This window comes from Aethalodelphis obliquidens, unplaced genomic scaffold (genome assembly GCF_003676395.1).
Source record: "Aethalodelphis obliquidens isolate GAN/ISIS:26980383/991018 unplaced genomic scaffold, ASM367639v1 scaffold26, whole genome shotgun sequence".
In the NCBI taxonomy this organism is placed as follows: Eukaryota; Metazoa; Chordata; class Mammalia; order Artiodactyla; family Delphinidae; genus Aethalodelphis; species Aethalodelphis obliquidens.
This window is the reverse complement of record NW_020837970.1, coordinates 14,117,813-14,140,201: the sequence shown is the minus strand read 5'-3', so window position 1 is coordinate 14,140,201 and position 22,389 is coordinate 14,117,813. Positions and strand designations below refer to the sequence as shown.

General features: G+C 35.3%; 1 protein-coding gene and 1 long non-coding RNA gene across 2 annotated transcripts in view; one reads left to right on the top strand and one right to left on the bottom strand.

Annotated features, from left to right (window-relative positions):
* Positions 1 to 22,389, bottom strand: part of IQCH (IQ motif containing H) — a 210,924-nt gene that overhangs the window by 116,780 nt on the left and 71,755 nt on the right. Inside the window, exon 6 of the mRNA XM_027123406.1 lies at positions 20,319 to 20,447. Coding sequence (XP_026979207.1) covers positions 20,319 to 20,447 — 129 coding nt within the window. The remainder of the gene's footprint in view (positions 1 to 20,318; positions 20,448 to 22,389) is intronic.
* The window catches only part of LOC113629169 (uncharacterized), a 191,166-nt gene that overhangs the window by 134,066 nt on the left and 34,711 nt on the right, over positions 1 to 22,389 (top strand). The window contains exon 5 of the long non-coding RNA XR_003436414.1: positions 237 to 283. This is a non-coding gene — a long non-coding RNA (uncharacterized LOC113629169). The remainder of the gene's footprint in view (positions 1 to 236; positions 284 to 22,389) is intronic.

The window sequence follows — 22,389 nt, the reverse complement described above, 5'->3', positions numbered from 1 at the left end:
GTTATTAATGTTGAATTGTATGATTTTAAAATTTTAGTATGTATTGAGATGATCACAGGGTTTTTTCTTTTTTAATCTGTTAATGTGGCGAATTGTATTGTTAGATGTTTCTCATGTTGAATTTTCCTCACATTCTTCCTTGATCATGATGAATGTAAAAAACATACTGCTAACTTTTATTTAGAATGTTTACCTTTATGTTCCTGAGATTGATTTATATATATTTTTTCTTGCAGTGTCCTCATCCAGTTTTGGTACCAAAGTAGCATCATAAAATCAGTTGGTAAGCGTTCCTTCTTCTCTTTTACTATGGAATAGTTTAATATAAGAATTACCTGACCCTTTAAAGTTGGTAAAACTTCCCTATAAAAGACCTGAGGCCCTTTTTGTTTGGTATATTTGTGTGTGTGTGCATGTGTGCACATGTCCATGTGGAAGACAGATATTTTTGACTACCAAATCAAATTATCTAATGGTATTGTTTTCTTTAAGTTTTCTATTTTTTCTTTAGTTAACTTTGGTAATTTAGATTTTTCTAGGAAATTTTTCATTTTGTTTTTAAAAATGTATTGGTATTAAGTTACCATATTATGTTTTTTAAAAATTCTACCTGTCTGTAGTTTCTGCCTTTTTTCATTTTCATATTATTTATTTGTTCCTTCCCTTTTTTAAAATTACAGCTTTATTGAAGTATAATTGACAAATGAAATTGTAAGATATTTAAAGTGAACATTGTGATTATATATTTGATATATATATATATTTGAAAGGATTCCCCCATCTAGTTAATTAACACATCCGTCATCTCATGTTTTTATATTTTTTATTAGTGAGAACATTTTTCTACTCTCTTAGCAAATTTCAATTATACAATGCAGTGTTATCAACTATAGTCATCATGCTATGCATTAGCTCCTCAGACATTATTCATCTTGTAGCTGAAAGTTTGTACCCTTTTACCAACCTCTCCCTATTTCCCCCACCCCTCAAACCCTGGCAACCATTTTTCTACTCAGTGTTTCTATGAGTTTGATTTTTTTTTTTTTTTTTAGATTCCACATATAAGCTATACCATGTGGTATTTGTCTTTCTCTGTCAGGCTTATTTCAGTTAGCATTAATACCCTCCAGATTCATCCATGTTGTCCAAATGGCAGAATTTCCTTCTTTTTTAAGACTGAATAATATCCCACTATAAATATATGACATTAAGTTGTGTCTATACCTTGGCTATTGTGAATAATGCTGCAATGAACATGGGAGTACAGATATCTCTGGAGATAATGACTTCGTTTCCTTTGGATATATACCCAGAAGCGAAATTGCTGAATCATGTGGTGGCTCTATTCTTAAGGTATTGAGAAACCTCCATATTGTTTTCCATAGCAGCTTTACCAGTTTATATTCCTACCAACAGTGTACACTGATTCCCTTTTCTCCATATCCTCATTGGCATTTGTTATCTCTTGTCTTTCTGATAAAAGCCATTCAAACAGGTGTGAGGTGATACTTCATTGTTGTTTTCATTTGCATTTTGCTGATGATTATGACATTGATCACCTTTTCATGTCCCTGTTGGATTTGTTTGTCTTTTTTGAAAAATGTCTATTCAGGTCCTTTGCCCATTAAAAGATTTGGGTTATTTGTTTTTTTGCTATTGAGTTCTATGAGTTTCTTGTATATTTTGTGTATTAGCCCTTTATTGGATATGTGGTTTGCATATATTTTATCCCATTCCACAGGTTGCTTTTTCATTTTGTTGATAATTTCCTTTGCTGTGCAGAGACTTTTTAATTTGATGTAACCTAACTTGTTTATTTTTGCATTGGTTGCCTTTGCTTTTGGTGTCAAATCAAAAAAAAAAAAAAAATCATTTCCAAGAGCTTATCCTCTATGCTATTTCCTTAGGAGTTTTATGGTTTCACGTCTAATGTTCAAGTCTTTAATCCATTTTGAGTCAATTTTTGTGTATGGTATGAGATAAGGGCCCACTTTTATTCTTTTTAATGTGGCTGTCTAGTTTTCCCAACACTATTTATTGAAGAGATTAACCTTTCCCCATTGTATATTTTTGAATTCTTTGCAAAAATTAATTGGCCATAAAAGCATGAGTTTATTTCTGGGCTCTCTGTTTGGTTCCATAGATCTATGTGTCTGTTTTTATGCCAATAACATGCTGTTTTGGTTACTATAGCTTTGTAATATCGTTTGGAATCAGGAAATGTGATGCCTCCAGTTTTGTTCTTCTTCCTCAAGATTATTTTCACTATTTGGTGTCTCTTGTGGTTCTATATGAATATTAGGATTATTTTTTCTATTTTTTCTGTGAAAAATGCTATTGGGTTTTTAATAGGGATTGCATTGAATCTGCAGATTGCTTTGGACAGTATGACCATTTTAACAATACTAATTCTTCCAGTCCATGAACACACAATAGCTTTCCAGTTATTTGTGTTTTCAACTTCTTTCATCAATGTTTTACAGTTTTCAGTGCACAGATCTTTCACCTCCTTGGTTAAATCTTAAGTACATTGTTTTTGGTGCTGTTGTAAATGGGACTGTTTTCTTAATTTCTCTTTCTGATAGTTGTTAGTGTATAAAAATGCAACTGATTTTTGTATAGTGATTTTTGTATACTGCAACTTTACTGAATTCATTGATTAGTTTTAACCATTTTTTGGTAGTAACTTTAGGGTTTTCAATATATATTATGTTATCTGCAGAGACAGTTTTACTTCTTCCTTTCTGGTTTAGATGCCTTTTATTTCTTTTTCTTGCCTAATTTCTCTGGTTAGGACTTCCACAACTATGTTGAATAAAAGTGGCAAGACTGGGCATCCTTGTCTTATTCCTGATCTTAGAGGAAAAACTTTTAGCTTTTTTTTTTTTTTTTTTTGTGGTACGCGGGCCTCTCACTGTTGTGGCCTCTCCCGTTGCAGAGCACAGGCTCTGGAATGCAGGCTCAGTGGCCATGGCTCACGGGCCCAGACACTCTGCGGCATGTGGGATCTTCCCGGACCGGGGCACGAACCCGTGTCCCCCGTATCGGCAGGCGGACTCTCAACCACTGTGCCACCAGGAAAGCCCTAGCTTTTAACTGTTGAGTATAATGTTAGCTGTGGTCTGTCATATATGGCATTTATTATGTTGAAGTATGTTTCTTCTATACCAATTTTTTGAGAGTATTCATCATGAAAGGATGTTGAATTTTCAAATGCTTTTTCTGCAGCTACTGAGATGATCATATGATTTTTATCCTTTGTTTTGTTAATGAGGTGTATCACATTTATTGATTTGCATATGTTGAACCATCCTTGCATCTCAGGGATAAATCCTACTTGATTATGGTGTGTGATCCTTTTAATGTGCTGTTGAATTCACTTTGCTCATATTTTCTTGAGGATTTTTGCATCTGTGTTCACCGGGAATATTGCCCTGTTATTTTCTTTTCTTGTAGTGTCCTGGTCTGGCTTTGGTATGAGGGTGAATGAGTTTGGAAGTGTTCCCTCTTACTTTACTTTTTGGAAGAATTTGAGAAGAATTGCTATTAATTTTTCTTTCAATGCTTGGTGGAATTCACCAGTAAACTCATCTGGTCCTGGACTTTGCTTTGTTGAGAGGTTTTTGATTACTGGTTCAATCTCCTTGCTAATAATTGGTCTGTTCAGATTTTCTGTTTTTTCATGATTCAGACTTGGTAGATTTATGTTTCCAGGAATTTATCCATTTCTTCCATTTCTTCTGTCTAATTTTTTGGCATATAATTATTCATAGTTGTTTCTTATGATCCTTAGTATTTCTGTGTTGTAATGTCTCCTCTTTCATTTCTGCTTTTATTTATTTGAGTCTTCTCTCTTTTTTTAGTCTAGTTAGAGGTTTGTATATTTGTTTATCTTTCCAAAAACAACTCTTATTTTTCATTGATAGTCTCCCTTGTCTTTCTAGTCTCTATTTCATTTCTTTCCACTCTGGTCTTTGTTATTTCCTTCCTGTATCTTTTGGCTTAGTTTGTTCTTAGTGTAAAGTTCGGTTGTTTATTTCAGATTTTTCTTTTCTCTTAATGTTGACATTTATTGCTATAAACTTCTGTCTTAGAACTCCTTTTTTTGCATCCCATAAGCTTTGGTATGGTGTATTTCCATTTGTCTCATGATCTTTTTAAATTTCCCTTTTGATTTCTTCTTTCACCCACTGGTTGTTCTGGAGCCTGTTGTTTAATCTGCACATATTTATGAATTTTCCAGTTTTTCTTTTGTAATTGATTTCTACTTTCATACCATTGTGTTTGGAAAAGAACCTTGGTGTGATTTCAGTTGTCTTAAGTTTATTAAGACTTGCTTTAATTTCTATTTCCCTAGTGATTAATGATGTTAAGCATACTTTCATATATCTATTTACCATTCATTTATGTTCTTTGGTAAAATGTCTGTTCAAATCTTTTGTCCATTATGTTATTGGGTTGCTTGTTTGTTTTTTTCTTTTCTCTTTTTAAAAAAATTTTATTGAAGTATAGTTGATTTGCAGTATTGTGTTTAATTTTGGCTGTACAGCAAAGTGACTCAGTTATACATATATATATATATATATATATATATACTTTTTCATGTTCTTTTCCATCATGGTTTATCATAGGTATTTTATGTTTTCTTAACAGCTTTTACAATCTATTTTTTTCCAGTGGATAGAGAAGGTATTTGGCTTTTATTTTATTTATTTTTTTATACAGCAGGTTCTTATTAGTTATCCATTTTATACATATTAGTGTATATATGTCAGTTCCAATCTCCCAATTCATCCCACCACATTCCCCCCTTGGTGTCCATACATTTGTTCTCTACATCTGTGTCTCAATTTCTGCCCTGCAAACCAGTTCATCTGTACCATTTTTCTAGGTTCCACATATATGCATTAATAAACAATATTTGTTATTCTCTCTCTTTTTTTATTGAACTCAAATATTATTTTTGAATTTTATTTAATTTATTTTTTTATACAGCAGGTTCTTATTAGTTATCCATTTTATACACATCAGTGTATACATGTCAATCCCAATCTCCCAATTCATCACACCTCCACCCCCACCCGCCACTGCTTTCCCCCCTTGGTGTCCATACGTTTGTTCTCTACATCTGTGTCTCAATTTCTGCCCTGTAAACTGGTTCATCTATACCATTTTTCTACGTTCCACATATATGCATTAATATGTAATATTTGTTTTTCTCTTTCTGACTTACTTCACTCTGTATGACAGTCTCTAGATCCATCCACATGTCTACAAATGACCCAATTTCGTTCCTTTTTATGGTTGAGTAACACTCCATTGTATATATGTACGACATCTTCTTTATACATTCGTCTGTCGATGGGCATTTAGGTTGGTTCCATGACCTGGCTATTGTAAGTAGTACTGAAATGAACATTGGGGTGCATGTGTCTTTTGAATTATGGTTTTCTCTGAGTATATGCCCAGTAGTGGGATTGCTGGGTCATATGGATATTCTACTTTTAGTTTTTAAATGAACCTCCATACTGTTCTCCATAGTGGTTGTATCACTTTACGTCCCACCAACAGTGCAAGAGGGTTCCCTTTTCTCCACACCCTCTCCAGCATCTGTTGTTCGTAGATTTTCGAATGATACCCATTCTAACTGGTATGAGGTGATACCTCATTATAGTTTTGATTTGCATTTCTCTAATAATTAGTGATGTTGAGCAACTTTTCATGTGCTTCTTGGCCATCTGTATGTCTTCTTTGGAGAAATGTCTATTTAAGTCTTCTGCCCATTTTTGGATTGGGTTGTTTGTTTTTTTTATATTGAGCTGCATGAGCTGTTTATATATTTTGGAGATTACTCATTTGTCCATTGATTTGTTTGCAAATATTTTCTCCCATTCTGAGGATTATCTTTTTGTCTTGTTTGTAGTTTCCTTTGCTTTACAAAAGCTATTAAGTTTCATTAGGTCCCATTTGTTTGTTTTTATTTCCATTACTCTAGGAGGTGGATCAAAAAAGATCTTGCTGTGATTTATCTCAAAGAGTGTTCTTCCTATGTTTTCCTCTAAGAGTTTTATAGTGTCTGGCCTTACATTTAGGTCTTTAATCCATTTTGAGTTTATTTTTGTGTATGGTGTTACAGAGTGTTCTAATTTCATTCTTTTACATGTAGCTGTCCAGTTTTCCCAGCACCACTTATTGAAGAGACTGTCTTTTCTCCATTGTATATGCTTGCCTTCTTTCTCATAGATTAGTTGACCATAGGTGCGTGGGTTTATATCTGGGCTTTCTATCTTGTTCCATTGATCTATGTTTCTGTTTTTGTGCCAGTACCATATTGTCTTGATTACTGTAGCTTTGTAGTATAGTCTGAAGTCAGGGAGTCTTATTCCTCCAGCTCCATTTTTTTCCCCTCAAGACTGCTTTGGCTATTCGGGGTCTTTTGTGTCTCCATACAAATTTTAAGATTTTTTGTTCTAGTTCCGTAAAAAATGCCATTGGTATTTTGATAGGGATTGATTGAATCTGTAGATTGCTTTGGGTAGTATAGTCATTTTCACAATATTGATTCTTCCAATCCGAGAACATGCTATATCTCTCCATCTGTTGGTATCATCTTTAATTTCTTTCATCAGTGTCTTATAGTTTTCTGCATACAGGTCTTTTGTCTCCTTAGGTAGGTTTTTTTTGTGTGTGTGTGGTATGCGGGTCTCTCACTGTTGTGTCCTCTCCCGTTGCGGAGCACAGGCTCCGGACGCACCGGCTCTGGACGCGCACGCTCAGCGGCCATGGCTCACGGATGCAGCCGCTCTGCGGCATGTGGGATCTTCCCGGACCGGGGCACGAACCCATGTCCCCTGCATTGGCAGGCGGACTCTCAACCACTGCGCCACTAGGGATGCCCTCGTTAGGTAGGTTTATTCCTAGGTATTTTATTCTTTTTGTTGCAATGGTAAATGGGAGTGTTTCCTTAATTTCTCTTTCAGATTTTTCATCATTAGTGTATAGGAATGCAAGAGATTTCTGTGCATTAATTTTGTATCCTGCAACTTTACCAAATTCATTGATTAGCTCTGGTAGTTTTCTGGTGGCATTTTTAGGATTCTCTATGTATAGTATCATGTCATCTGCAAACAGTGACAGTTTTACTTCTTCTTTTCCAATTTGTATTCCTTTTATTTCTTTTTCTTCTCTGATTGCCATGGCTAGGATTTCCAAAGTTATTTTGAATAATAGTGGTGAGAGTGGACATCCTTGTTTGTTCCTGATCTAAGAGGAAATGCTTTCAGTTTTTCACCATTGAGAATGATGTTTGCTGGGGGTTTGTCATATATGGCATTTATTATGTTGAAGTAGGTTCCCTCTATGCCCCCTTTCTGGAGAGTTTTTATCATAAATTGGTTTTGAATTTTGTCAAAAGTTTTTCTGCATCTATTGAGATGATCATATGGTTTTTATTATTTAAATTGTTAATATGGTGTATCACATTGATTGATTTGCGCATATTGAAGAATCCTTGCATCCCTGGGATAAATCCCACTTGATCAGGGTGTATGACCCTTTTAATGTGTTGTTGGATTCTGTTTCCTAGTATTTTGCTGAGGATTTTTGGATCTATATTCATCAATGATATTTGTCTGTAATTTTCTTTTTTTGTAGTATCTTTGTCTGGTTTTGGTATCAGGGTGATGGTGGCCTCATAGAATGAGTTTGGGAGTGTTCCTTCCTCTGCAACTTTTTGGAAGAGTTTGAGAAGGATGGGTGTTAGCATTTCTCTAAATGTTTGATAGAATTCACCTGTGAAGCCATCTGGTCCTGCACTTTTGTTTGTTGGAAGATTTTAAATCAGAGTTTCAACTTCATTACTTGTGATTGGTTTGTTCATATTTTCTATTTCTTCCTGGTTCAGTCTTGGAAGGTTATACCTGTCTAAGAAATTGTCCATTTCTTCAGGTTTGTCATTTTATTGGCATAGAGTTGCTTGTAGTAGTCTCTTAGGATGCTTTGTATTTCTGCACTGTCTATTGTAACTTCTCCTTTTCCATTTCTAATTTTATTGATTTGAGTCCTCTCCCTCTTTTTCTTGATGAGTTTGGCTAAAGGTTTATCAATTTTGTTTATCTTCTCAAAGAACCAGCTTTTAGTTTTATTGATCTTTGCTATTGTTTTCTTTGATTCTATTTCAATTATTTCTGCTCTGATCTTTGTGATTTCTTTCCTTCTGCTAATTTTGGGTTTTGTTTGTTCTTCTTTCTCTAGTTCCTTTAGGTGTAAGGTTAGATTGTTTATTTGAGATTTTTGTTGTTTCTTGACGTAGGCTTGTATGGCTATAAACTTCCCTCTTAGAGCTGCTTTTGCTGCATTCCATAGGTTTTGGATCATCGTGTTTTTGTTGTCATTTGTCTCTAGGTTTTTTTTTTTTTTTTAACAAATTTATTTCATTTATTTTTGGCTGTGTTGGGTCCTCGTTGCTGCACGCGGGCTTTCTCTAGTTGTGGTGCGCAGGCTTCTCATTGCGGTGGCTTCACTTGTTGCAGAGCATGGGCTCCAGGCGTGCGGGCTCAGTAGTTGTGGCTCTTGGGCTCTAGAGCACAGGCTCAGCAGTTGGGGTGCACGGCTTAGCTGCTCCGCAGCATGTGGGGTCTTCCCGGACCAGGGCTCGAACCCGTGCCTCCTGCATTGGCAGGCGGACTCCCAACCACTGCGCCACCAGGGAAGCCCTTTTAATTTCCTTTTTGAGTTCTTCAGTGATCTCTTGGTTATTTAGTAGTGTATTATCTAGCTGCCATGTGTTTGTATTTTTAATGTTTTTTCCCTGTAACTGATTTCTAATCTCATAGTGTTGTGGTCAGAAAAGATGCTTGATATGATTTCAGTTTTCTTAAATTTACTGAAGTTTGGTTTGTGACCCAAGATGTGATCTATCCTGGAGAATGTTCCATGTGCACTTGAGAAGAAAGTGTAATCTGCTGTTTTGGGATGGAATGTCCTATAAATATCAATTAAATCGTTCTGGTCTATTGTGTCATTTAAAGCTTGTGTTTCCTTATTAATTTTCTGTTTGGATGATCTGTCCATTGATGTAAGTGAGGTGTTAAAGTCCCCCACTATTACTGTGTTACTGTCGATTTCCTCTTTTATAGCTGTTAGCAGTTGCCTTATGTATTGAGGTGCTCCTATGTTAGGTGCATATATATTTATAATTGTTATATCTTCTTCTTGGATTGATCCCTTGATCATTATGTAGTGTCCTTCCTTGTCTCTTGTAACATTCTTTATTTTAAAGTCTATCTTATCTGATATGAGTATTGCTGCTCCAGCTTTCTTCTGATTTCCATTTGCATGGAATATCTTTTTCCATCCCCTCACTTTCAGTCTGTATGTGTCCCTAGGTCTGAAGTGGGTCTCTTGTAGACAGCATATATATGGGTCTTGTTTTTGTATCCATTCAGCAAGCCTGTGTCTTTTGGTTGGAGCATTTAATCCAGTCACATATAAGATGATTATCGGTATGTATGTTCCTATTACCATTTTCTTAATTGTTATGGGTTTGTTTTTGTAGTTCCTTTTCTTCTCTTGTGTTTCCCACTTAGAGAAGTTCCTTTAGCATTTGTTGTAGAGCCAGTTTGGTGGTGCTGAATAATCTTAGCTTTTGCTTGTCTGTAAAGCTTTTGATTTCTCCATCGAATCTGAATGAGATCCTTGCTGGGTACAGTAATCTTGATTGTAGGTTCTTCCCTTTCATCACTTTGAATGTGTCATGCCACTCCCTTCTGGCTTGTAGAGTTTCTGCTGAGAAATCAACTGTTAACCTTATGGGAGTTCCCTTGTATGTTATTTGTCGTTTTTCCCTTGTTGCTTTCAATAATTTGTCTTTGTCTTTAATTTTTGTCAATTTGATTACTATGTGTCTCGGCATATTTCTCCTTGGGTTTATCCTGTATGGGCCTGTCTGTGCTTCCTGGACTTGGGTGACTATTTCCTTACCCATGTTAGGGAATTTTTCGACTATAATCTCTTCAAATATTTTCTCAGGTCCTTTCTCTCTCTCTTCTCCTTCTGGGACCCCTATGATGTGAATGTTGTTGTGTTTAATGTTTTCCCAGAGGTCTCTTAGGCTGTCTTCATTTCTTTTCATTCTTTTTTCTTTATTCTGTTCCGCGGCAGTGAATTCCACCATTCTGTCCTCCAACTCACTTATCCGTTCTTCTGCCTCAGTTATTCTGCTATTGATTCCTTCTAGTGTATTTTTCACTTTAGTTTTTGTATTGTTCACTTCTGTTTGTTTGTTGTTTAATTCTTCTAGGTGTTTGTTCTTTACTTCTTCTAGGTTTTTGTTAAACATTTCTTGCATCTTCTTGATCTTTGCCTCCATTCTTTTTCCGAGGTCCTGGATCATCTTCAGTATCATTATTCTGAATCATATCATTATTCTGATAATCATATCATTATTCTGACAATGATAATCATATCATTATTCTGAATTCTTTTTCTGGAAGGCTGCCTATCTCCACTTCATTTAGTTGTTTTTCTGGAGTTTATCTTGTTCCTTCATCTGGTACATAGCCCTCTGTCTTTTCATCTTGTCTGTCTTTCTGTGAATGTGGTTTTTGTTCCACAGGCTGCAGGATTGTAGTTCTTCTTTCTTGTGTTATCTGGTATTCGGCTTTTGGGAAGTCTGAGGTCTTCTGTAGCATTCAGTAGGTGTTCTGTAGGAGTTGTTCCACATGTAGATGTATTTTTGATGTATTTGTGGGGAAGAAGGTGATCTCCACATCTTACTCTTCCACCATCTTGAAGCTCTGTCGGGTTGCTTGTTTTCTTATTATTGAATTATGAGTGTTCTTTATATATTTTGGACAAAAAAATTCTTTATCAAGGATGTGTTTTGAAATTTTTACTCGCAATTTGTAGCTTTTCTTTTCACCATCTTAACACTGTCTTTCAAAGAATAGAAGTTTTAAGTTTTGATTAAGGCCAAGATATTAGTTGTTTTACTCTTGTGGATTATGCTTTTGGTGTGGCATCTAAGAAATCTTTGCTTAACCCAAGAAAACAAATATTTTCCTCCTTTGTTTTCTTCTAAAAGTTTTATAGTTTTAGGCTTTACACTGACTGCTATGATACATTTTGAATAAATCTTTGTATATGGTGCAAGGTGTGGGTCAAGGTTCTGTATATAGCTATCTTCAATTATTCAAGCATCATTTATTGAAAAGACTGTCCTTTCTCCATTGAATTGCCTTTGCACTTTTGTCAAAAATCAGTGTATATGTGTGAACTCTCTATTCTGTTCCACTGACCTCTGTCTTTATCCTTTTCTGATACCACATTGTCCTGATAACTCTAGCTTTATACTAACTCAGATAACATGAATCCTCTGATGTTTTTCTTTTTCAGAATTGTTTTGGTTATTGTACCATCTTTACCTTTCCATACAAATTTTAGAATTGACTTGTTAATTTCTACCAAGAAAAGTCTACTGATCTTGATTTGGATTTCATTGAATTTATAGACAATTTTGGGAGAATTAACATCATAACAATATCAAGTCTTCTAACCAGTAAACATGGCTTACCTTTCCATTTATTTAGGTCTTCTTTGAATTTTTTTCATTAGCATTTTGGAGTTTTCAGAATACGGATCTTGTACATATTTTTTAGTTTCATACCTAAGTATTTCATTTTTTGGTGTTATTTTAATGGCATTGTTTTTAAAATTCAATTTCCAATTGTTCCTTTCTAGTATATAGAAATTCAATTAATTTTGCATATTAACCTTGTATCCTGAAACCATACTAACCTCTCTTATTCATTTTAGTGGCTTTGTGTGTGTGTGTGTGTGTGTTAGATTCTTTCAGATTTTCCATGTAGTAATCATTCTGTTTACAAAGAGATTATTTTATTTCTTCTCTTTCCATCTGCATGCCTTTGTTTTTCTTACCTCATTGCATTGGCTAGGACATTCAGTACAATGTTGAATAGATGTGGTGAGAGTGGATATTCTTGTATTATTCCTGATCTTAGGGAGAAAGCAGTTGGTTTTTCACCATTAAGTAAGATTTTAACTGTAGATATCCTATATCAGTCTGAGGAATTCCTTACATTCCTAGTTTGCTTAAGGCTTTGAATTCAAATGGATGTCGAATTTTATTTTATTTTTATTTATTGTGGTGGTCATATGATTTTTCTTCTTCAGTCTATTGATATGATGACTTACATTGACTTTTTAAAAACTATACCATCTCTTTTGTTTATTTCTTTTTTTTCTTTTATTTAAACATCTTTATTGGAATCTAATTGCTTTTCAATGTTATATTAGTTTCTGCTGTATAATAAAGTGAATCAGCTATATGTATACATATAACCCCATATCCCCTCCCTCTTTTGCTCCCTACCACCCTCCCTATTTCACTCATCTAGGTGGTCACAAAGCACCAAGCTGATCTCCCTGTGATATGAAGCTGCTTCCCACTAACTATCTATTTTACATTTGTTAGTGTATATATGTCCATGTCACTCTCTCACTTCATCCCACCTTACCCTTCCCCCTCCCTGTGTCCTCAAGTCCATTCTCGATGTCTTTATTCCTGTCCTGCCCCTAGGTTCTTCAGAGCCATCTTTTTTTTTCTAGATTCCATATATATGTGTTAGCATACAGTATTTGTTTTTCTCTTTCTGACTTACTTACATTGACTTTTAAGTGTTGAGAAAGTCCTGCATTCCTGGGATAAACCCTACATGGTCATGATGTATTATCCTTGGTTAAGGTAGGGTTTGCCAGGCTTCTCCTCTGTAAATTAAAAATTTTTCCCCTTTCCATACCCTATTATTTGGATATGAGTCATTAAGTCCAGCCCACATTCAAAGGAGGGAGAATTAAGCTCCACCTCCTGGAGGGAGGAATAACTACTTATATTATTTGGAATTCTTCTGTAAGTAAGATTTATCACTTCTCCCCTCCTTCTATTTTAACTTCTCTATGTCTCTGTATTTAAAGTTAGTTTCTTGTAGACCACATATAGTTGAGTCTTTTTTATTTATCCAATCTGACAATCTGTGTCTTTTAACTGGTGTGTTTAGACCATTCACATTTAATATACAAAGAGTCTTCACTTTGTACCATTCCAATAGGCACAAATTTGGTACCACAGTTTCGTTAAATAATACCAGTCCCCCAACAGCAGGGTTCAAATTTCAGTTACTATGGTATAGTAACTGTCAGTAATGGCATAAAGCACAAACTTTGCTGCTAGATCTTTGTTCCACAAATCATTATGTAAGTGAAAGGTGCATATCATGATCAGTGACTGGCCACTGTGTATCTGCTTTTGGGTTCACACACAGACTGCAAAGAATGTAGTGGTATTGCCTTCTTTTCTCTCAATGATAAATCCACATGATTTTTTACAAAAATTGATAATTGAAAGATAGAATCAGTTAACAAAGCTGAAAGTTCAGCAGAATACCCTGAAAACTGATAGTGCTGTAAGTGAAATAAAAATTGATTATAAGTAGAATTCTAGAAGAAATAGCTGACTATTGGAATGTTGATATTGCCACCATTCGCAAGACTCTGGTAATGCAACCAGAGGAACTTTAAGGTTAACTTATTGACAAAAATGAGAAAAGTGGTTGTGATGAAAGGGTGAACGTGTTCCAGAGGACGTGATGCCAGAAAAAAAAAATCACATTAAAGAAACCCAGAAGTATTTCATAATATTGAAAGTACAAAGGATAAAATGTTGGAAACTGGGCATATAGTCAGTGTACAAATATACCTATTGATTTAAATTTTATTTAGCTCTCAATATAATTACTGGAATACATTAAACTTTAATACTTAAAGTCAAGTATTCCATAGTCCAAATCTGGCCTGTAGCCTGTTTTTCTATGGTCCTCAAGCTAAGAAAGGTTTTTACAATTTTTAAGGCTTGCAAAAACAAAACAAAATAAAAAGAATATGTACAGAGATTATATGTGGCTTGCAGTGCTTATAATATTTTCTATCTGACCCTTTACATAAAGAGTTTGTTCACCCTTGCTTAAAACTGATTCTTACTTTTTAGTGCACTTCTTACTTTTGGTGAAAAATACATTTCCTTCTGTAAAGAGTAAATTTAAAATATGTGTGATATTAAGAAAAAACTGACAAAAAATAAAAGGAAATAGACAAATTTACAATCATAATTTGAGACTTTAACATACCTCTCTTAGCAGTGGATGGAATAAATGGGCAAAAAAATTAATAGAGACATAAATTTGAATAACATGATTAAGTTGACTTAACTGAATATATTCATAACACTGCACTTAATAAATGCAGAATATGTGCTCATCCAAGTTGATCATATGCAAAGACCAAGAAGCAAGTCAGATTTCAAATAACTGAAAGCATACATAGTATGTCCTCTAAACAATGGAGTTAGGCTGCAAATCAATAACAAAAAGGATACGTAGAAAGTACTCAAATTTGTATACTTCTAAATATTCCATGGGTTGAAGAAGAAATCGCAATGGAAATTAGAAAATGTTTTGAATTAAATGGTAATGAAAATATGACATAACAAACTTAGGGAATTTGGCTAAATAGTGCTTTGTGTGAAATTTATAACCTTCTGTTTATATATCAGAAACAAGTAACAGTTGAAATTAATGAGCTAAGGGTGTGTACCAATAAGTTAAGAAAACAAGAAAATTAAACCTCGAAAAAGTAAACAGAAGGAAGAAATAATAAAGGTAAGAGCAGATACCAATAAAATAGAAAGCAAATATCTAGTAGAAAGAATCAGTAAGGTCAAAATTTGGTTGTTTGAAAATAATAATAAAATGGATAAACTCCTAGAGAGACCGATCAAGGAAAAAACAGAAAGGCGTAAATAACCAACATCAGGAATGAAAATGTACATCACCACAGGTTTTACAGATGTTACAAAAATAATTAGAGGATATTATAAACAACCTTATTCCGATAAATTTGAAGGTTTAAATAAAATGGACAAATTTCTTAGACAAAGTTAATTTACTGAACTGAAACAAGACAAAAGAGATAATCAAAATAGTCCTATACCTGTTAAAGAAATTAAACCTACAATTATAAACCTACTCCCAAAGAAAACTACAAATTCAAATGGCTTCACTGGTAAATTCTTCCAAACTTATTTCTTTAAGAAAGAAATATTACCAATTTTATCCAAATGCTTCCAGAGAATATAAAAAGAGATGGTGCTCACTCACTGAAGGCAAAACTAACCTGGATACTAAAACCTAAGGAAAACATAGGAAAGGGAAAATTTAGGACAGCCTCATGCATCAACAACAATGGTAAACAAAATATTAGCAAATGAAATCTAGCAATACATAAACAGGACGATATATCATAGCTAATTTGGCTTATTCCTCAGATGCATAGGGAATTAATAGGAGTGTCAGAGGAAATAGATAAAACAGATTAAATAAGAACCAGAGTCTTATAATACCCACAATGTCAAAGTTTCTATTGAAAATCACTCACCATACCAAGAACCAGGAAGATGTTAAACTGAATAATAAAACAAGGAATAGATACCAGCACTGAGATGACAGAGATCTTAGAATTTACCTGACAAAAGTTTTAAAGCAGCCATCATAAAAATGTTCCCAAGCAATTACAGAAACACTTGAAACAAATGAAAAAATATAAAAACTCAGCAAAGAAATAGAAAGATTCCACAAAGAAATAGAATATATAAAGAGGAACCAAGTTGAATTTTTAAATTGTGTTAAAATACACATAACAGGGACTTCCCTAGTGGCGCAGTGGTTAAACTCATGCTCCCAATGCAGGGGGCCTGGCTTCCACCCCTGGTCAGGGAACCAGATCCCACATGCGTGCTGCAACTAAGAGTTTGCATGCCACAACTAAGGAGCCCACCTGCCTCAACTGAGCCCATGTACCACAACTGAGGAGCTGGCAAGCTGCAACTAAGGAGCATGCCTGCTGCAATTAAGACCTGGCACAACCAAACAAATAAATAAATAAATGAAATATTTTAAAAAATACATGTAACAGGGAATTCTCTGGTGATGCAGTGGTTAGGACTCAGCAATTTCATTGCTGTGGTCCGGGTTCAATCCCTGGTTGGGGGACTAAGATCCCACAGGCTGCGTGGTGTGGCAAAAAACAAAGAAACAAACAAAAAAAAAACCCACAATACATTTACCATCTTAACCATTTTTAAGTGTATATTTTTTAACAAATTGAAAATTTGGAACAGAAAACTATGGTCATCTGAATACAAATTCAGTGGATGGCTCAACAACAGAATGTAGGAGGCAGGGGAATCAGTGAGCTAGAACAGCGGTCCCCAACCTTTTGGGCACCAGGGACCGGTTTGGTGGAAGACAGTTTTTGCACAGATGGGGTGGGGGGATGCTTCAGGTGGTAATGAGAGTGATGGGGAGGGATGGGGAGCGGCAGACAGAGCTTCGCTTGCTCGCTCACCCGCCAGTCTCCTCCTGCTGTGCAGCCTGGTTCCTAACCGGCCACGGACCGGAAATGGACTCATACTGGTCTGCAGCCTGGGGGCTGGGGACCCCTGAACTGCAAGACAGAAAAATAGAAATTACCCAGTCTGATCAATGGAGAGAAAATAGACTAGGGGAAAGAGATTAACAGAGCCTCAAGGACTTGTGGGATTGTAGCAAGAGATCTAACATTTGTATCATTGTAGCCCAGAAGGAGAAACAATAGAGGGCAAAGCTGAAAAAAGTACTCAAAGAAATACTGGCTGAAAACTTCCAAAATTTGGCAAAATATATAAACCTACAGCTTCAAGATGAGCCAAACCCAAACAGGATCAAACCAAAGAAATCCACACTAAGACAGTCAGACTTCTAAAAACTAAAGACAGAGAAAAATCTTGAAAGCAGGAAGAGAAAAACAACACCTTACCTACATGAAGAAAAAATTCAAAAGACAGTGGATTTCTCATCAGAAACCATGGAGAAGAAAAGAAAGTGGCACAGTTTTTTTTTTAAGTGCTGAAAGAAAAGCACTGTCAACCCAGAATCTTATATCTAGTGAAGATATCCTTTAGGAATAAAGGAGAAATCAAGACATTCTAAGCTGAAGAAAAATTAAGATAATTTAGGGTCACTAGTATAATGACCCTAAGCAATGGCTAAAGAAAATTCTCTCAATTGAAGCGAAATGATAAAAGAAGGAATCTTGGCACATCAGAAAAGAAGAAAGAACGTGGTAAAACAAAAATATGGGTAAAAACAATAGACTTCCTTTTTCCTCTTGAGTTTTCTAAATTATATATGATGTTTGAAACAAAAATTATAACACTGTCTGATGTGGCTCTAAGTGTATGTAGAGGAAATAAGCATGCAACTACCATGAGATCCAGCAATTATGCTCTGGGCATTTATCTTAAAGAAATGAAAACATATGTTCATACAAAAACCTGTACACAAATGTTTATAGCAACTTTATTCATAGTAGCCAAAAACCGGAAACAACCCATACATCCTTCAGCTGGTGAATGGTTTAACAACTGTGGTACACTCATACTGTGGATTACTAGTCAGCAGTAAAAAGGTATAAACTACTGATATAAGCAACAACCTGGATAAAATCTCCAGAGAATTATGCTGAGTGAAAAAAAAAAATCCCAAAATGTTACACATCGTATGAGTCCATTTATCTAACATATTTGAAATGATAAAATTATAGAAATGGAGAACAGATTAGTGGTTGCCAGGGTTTAAAGCGGTGTGGGGTGAGAGGGGAGCGGCTGTGGCTATAAAAAGACAACATGAGGAATCCTTGTGGTGAAAATGTTCAATATCTTGGCTGAATCAATATTTCAGTCGTCATATTGTACTATAGTTTGGCAATATATTATTATTGGGAAAAATTGAGTTAAGAGTACAAAGGAGCTCGTTGTATTATTTCTTACAACTGCATGTGAATCTACAATTATCTCAAAATCAAAAGTTTAGGTAAAAACAAAGACACCAGTAGGAGGGTGAAATACCAAGCCATAGAATAAAAAAATTATTTGTAATACATATAACTCATAAAAAATTAGTACCCAGAATACATACATAATTCCTATAAATAACTAAGAAAAAGAAAGACAACCCATTTAAAAAAAAAAAGAAATGTTAAAGTTTCTAAATCACTTTACAAAAGAAGATATTCAAATGACCAATACACATATCAAAACAACTGCTCAACTTTATGGGTGATCAGGGAAATAGAAATTAAACCCACAAAGAGCTACCACAACAGAGTCTTCAGGATGGCAAAACAAACAAACAAAAGGAAATATCAAGTGTTGACAAAGATATATATGATCTGGAATGCTCATACATTGCTAGTAGGAAAATAATTCAGTATAAACACCTTGGAAAAGTGTTTGGCATTATCTACTAAAACTGAGTATATATTTACCCTGTGACTCAGCAGTTCTTCTTTTTGATATGTATCCAACAGCGACGCATACATATTTACATGAAAAGACATGTACAAGAATGTTCATAATGGTATTACTCATAATAGCTCTATGGTATAAACCACTGAAATTCCCATCAACAGTAGAATGGATACAAAATTGGGTATTTTCATACATACATTCATACATATTTATCCCTGATGCCTCTCTTTCCCTCACTCCTATCCATCAGCCAGTTCTCATGGCTCCACCTCCAAAACACAACCTGAATTTGTTCACTTCTCCTCATATCCATTGATACCATCCTGCTCAAATCCACCGTCATTTCTCACCTGGTTTACCAATATAGCCTTTTAACTAGTCTTCTTGGTTCTACTCATGCTCCCCTATGATTCATTATCTGTAAAGCAGTCAGAATGGTCTTATTAAAATGTAAATCAGATCACCTCATCCTCCTGATTAAACTTTTCAGTGAGTTCTCATTGTAATTAGGATTAAATCCACTCCAAATCATGGTTTGAAAGGCTGCCATACTGGTTCTGCTATAGTCTAAGGCATTTAAAAAGAAGATCCTAAGATATACTGAGTGGCTTAAACAAATTAAGAGTTTATTTCTCTCTCACACAAGGGTTGAAAGGAAGATAGTCCCAGATTGTCAGGGCATCTCTGCCAGACTCAACCTGGAGTTCCATCTTTGGCTCCAAAGTGCTTGCTCATCACATCTGCATCCCAGCTAGCCAGAGATGAAAAATGAGAAGGGGAAGCCATGCCCAGAAGTTTCCCTTTCCACTTCTGCTTACATCCTCATTGTCTAGAACCTGGGCACATGGCACACCACAGTGAAAGGAAGACTAGGAGATGTTGTCTTTGGCCAAGCTGACATGTGCCCACCCATGATTCTATTACTGTGGAAGTAGGGGAGAATGAACATTGAGGACGACTCATAGTCCTGCTCTACCCTACATCACTTCAGTCTTCTCTACCTCTCCAGCCTTATCTCTTCCCTCTCTCTTGGCCCTCTAGCCACACTAGCTTTCTTGCTCATTCCCTTCTTAGTCCCCCAGGCCATTGTGCCTGTGCTGTCCTACATCTGAAATACTGTTCCCTAGATCTTTACATGACTGGCTCCTTCTCGTCATTTGGATCTCAACATCTTCCAAGACACATTCCCTGACCCTTCCCTCCCAAGCAAAGCAATCACTTCCTTTTATCACTCTCTAGTCCATGTTGTTCTATTTTATTTCTAACACTTATCCCTAGCTTAAATTCTCATTTACTTATCTGCTAGACTATAAGCACCATGAGAGTAGAAATGTTGTCTGACTTATTCTCTGTCAGATCCCCAGCTACCTTGGATAAAGCAAGCATTCAACAAATATTTGTTGAACAGAAGGATTAATTTCGCCAAAACCCCTCATTTTATAACTGGTAAAGCTGAGGTCCAGAGAAAGTAAATGGCTTGTGTGAGGTTCTGCAACTAGTTAATAGATTCCCAGGTCACTGCTTTTCTCCTATTTCATCCAGCCTCCTCTTTGAAGTCTTCTATTATCTCACCTCTCAGCAATCATTCCTCTGAACACCTATAGTACTAGACTTTAACATACATTTGGTTTTCAGTCTATAATACTTTGTATTGTTATTTGTTTTTTATTATATTTGTCTTATTTTCCCAACCAAGCTGCAAATCCCTTGAAAATACCAACTTTCTAACACATAGAGAACACAGGCCCTGAGTAGGTATTTCACAAAGAGACTAAAGTTACTTTATTCAGTAAAGTGAAACTCAGATTCATTACAAGTTTCCTCTGTCCTATTATTGAAGATAAAAGATTTTGGTAATTTCTGTGTATCCCCAACTAACATACAGGCAGGACTGTCTTACCGGTAGTCAAACTCTTATGTGCTTCATCAAAACTATGCAGAGGAGCCGCTCTGGGTGTAATGGGTGGATTCTGAAAGGTAATTCTTGCTGTTGGTGGAATCAATCCTTGTTCTCTCATACTTAAAATACCTAAAAAGGAAGGTTAGAAGAATATGAGTTTAACTTCAAGCATTTCCACAAAGTCTGAACTCTATAAATTTCACAAGTGTAACTTACTCTATTCATTAGTTTATTTGTGAGACTACATTTAGTGCCTTAATCATCTGCAAGAAAAAAGCCATAGTACTGTTCATTTAAGCCTAATCTAACCCAAGAAAAATGGCATTTCTAATAATGGTATTATGAAATAAACTTGTACTGTGATAATTTCATTTTAAGGTAGAAATACAATTCCAATGCAAACAGAAACTTCTTTATACTTAATGACATTTTCAATTATTGATAATATTGGTATTCTTTTTAAAATACAGAGAAATCAGGTACACAGTCAATAACTAAGGAGATCTTTGGTTCTGAAAGAAAGAAAATCTGTGTGCTTGAAATCATGCTCCTGTTGTTACGAGTCATATTTTATTTTTTAAAAAGAGTTATTTTTAGACATTTCTCATATTACCAGATGATGTGAATGCCCAAGTAGGTTGTTTTAGTGTTACTGGGCAACATGGTTAGTATTAATGTGACTAATTTACAATTCCTAGAACTCATACTGTGTCAATATGACTGGTGCCAAGGTTTTTTAAGGACAGGAGACATTGTTTTAAAAAAATGAATAAATCAATGAGTAAATGAATAATTGAGCAAAACCTGCTGTGAGGGGCGAAACTCACATTTAAGGTGGATCTATGGTATGGAAGCCAGAAACCCAGAAACTCTGGGAGTACTTGACATAGACATGTGATAGGGCTTCAGCTTCTTGTTGCTCTCGGCTAATGGGAAGAAAAATAAAGAACTCTGGCTCTCAATGAAATCCAAGTGAAAAACTGTGTCCTAAGCTGGACTAGGTTGAAGAAGTTGGCACACATCCTAAGAGGGATAAATATTGTTTTCATTTGCTTTATTATCTCTAAGGACTATATTATGTCACATTCAGGAAATTAAAGTCTAGGGTTATAGGAATTCAGAAGAATGATCGCTGAGGGATGGGAGAGCTGAAGAAGACTTCACTACGAACAATGATTCCAAAACAATGATGGTAAATGATTCTAAAACAATGATTCCAAAGAGAAGTCTTCAGTTTACTTACTGCAGGATTATCTGGGGCAAGAATTTATTATTAAAATGGAGATTCCCAGGCCCCATCCCAGACCTGTCCAAATTTCTGAGGCCCCTGGGAATCTGCATTATGGAAGCCTCCAGGAGATATTTATGTGCATTGAAGTTTGAGAATCACTAGAATTGGGGCCAGTAATCTACATTTTAAATAAGCACTCCAGGTCAACCTTTTGCGCTGTTAAAACTTAAGAACTACTGATCCCAAGTACAACTCTTCAAGCCCTTTTCAAAATTAGTACTCCAGGTTTTAATTGTTATAACACCAGAATTTAACTACATTAAAATATAAAGACTAATTCTTTGTCCTCACAAATATTTTCCACCTATAAATATCATATCCCATGTCCAAGAACTCTGCCTACTTTGCAGATGTGAAAAACAGCTGCTTCTAATTCAGTGTATTTTCATTACTAGAATGAGTTTCATTCTCTGAGAATCCCAAAGAATATGAGCATGATTTTAACCCTTGCTTTAGTACTAGGTGAAGCAATTCACTTAATTTTAGACAAACACACGTGTGCATTTACCATCGAAAGGAAAAAGTTATGATTTTGGAATAAGCAAAAGAGATTACTGGTTATCTTTTCATCAGAATGCTGGGAACTCTGGAGATTATCTGACCCTATAATCACCTTTGTTTTTGATTAATCTCTTTTACAATTCTGTAGAGATTAAGGTTAGTTTATAGAAAACCAAGAGCAGTGCAAATAATGCTTGTTTATACATATGCAAATAAATTTTGTCACATGGAGGGACAGTACTTTCCCCACCCCCCAAAATTCAGTTTTGCATGCATTTG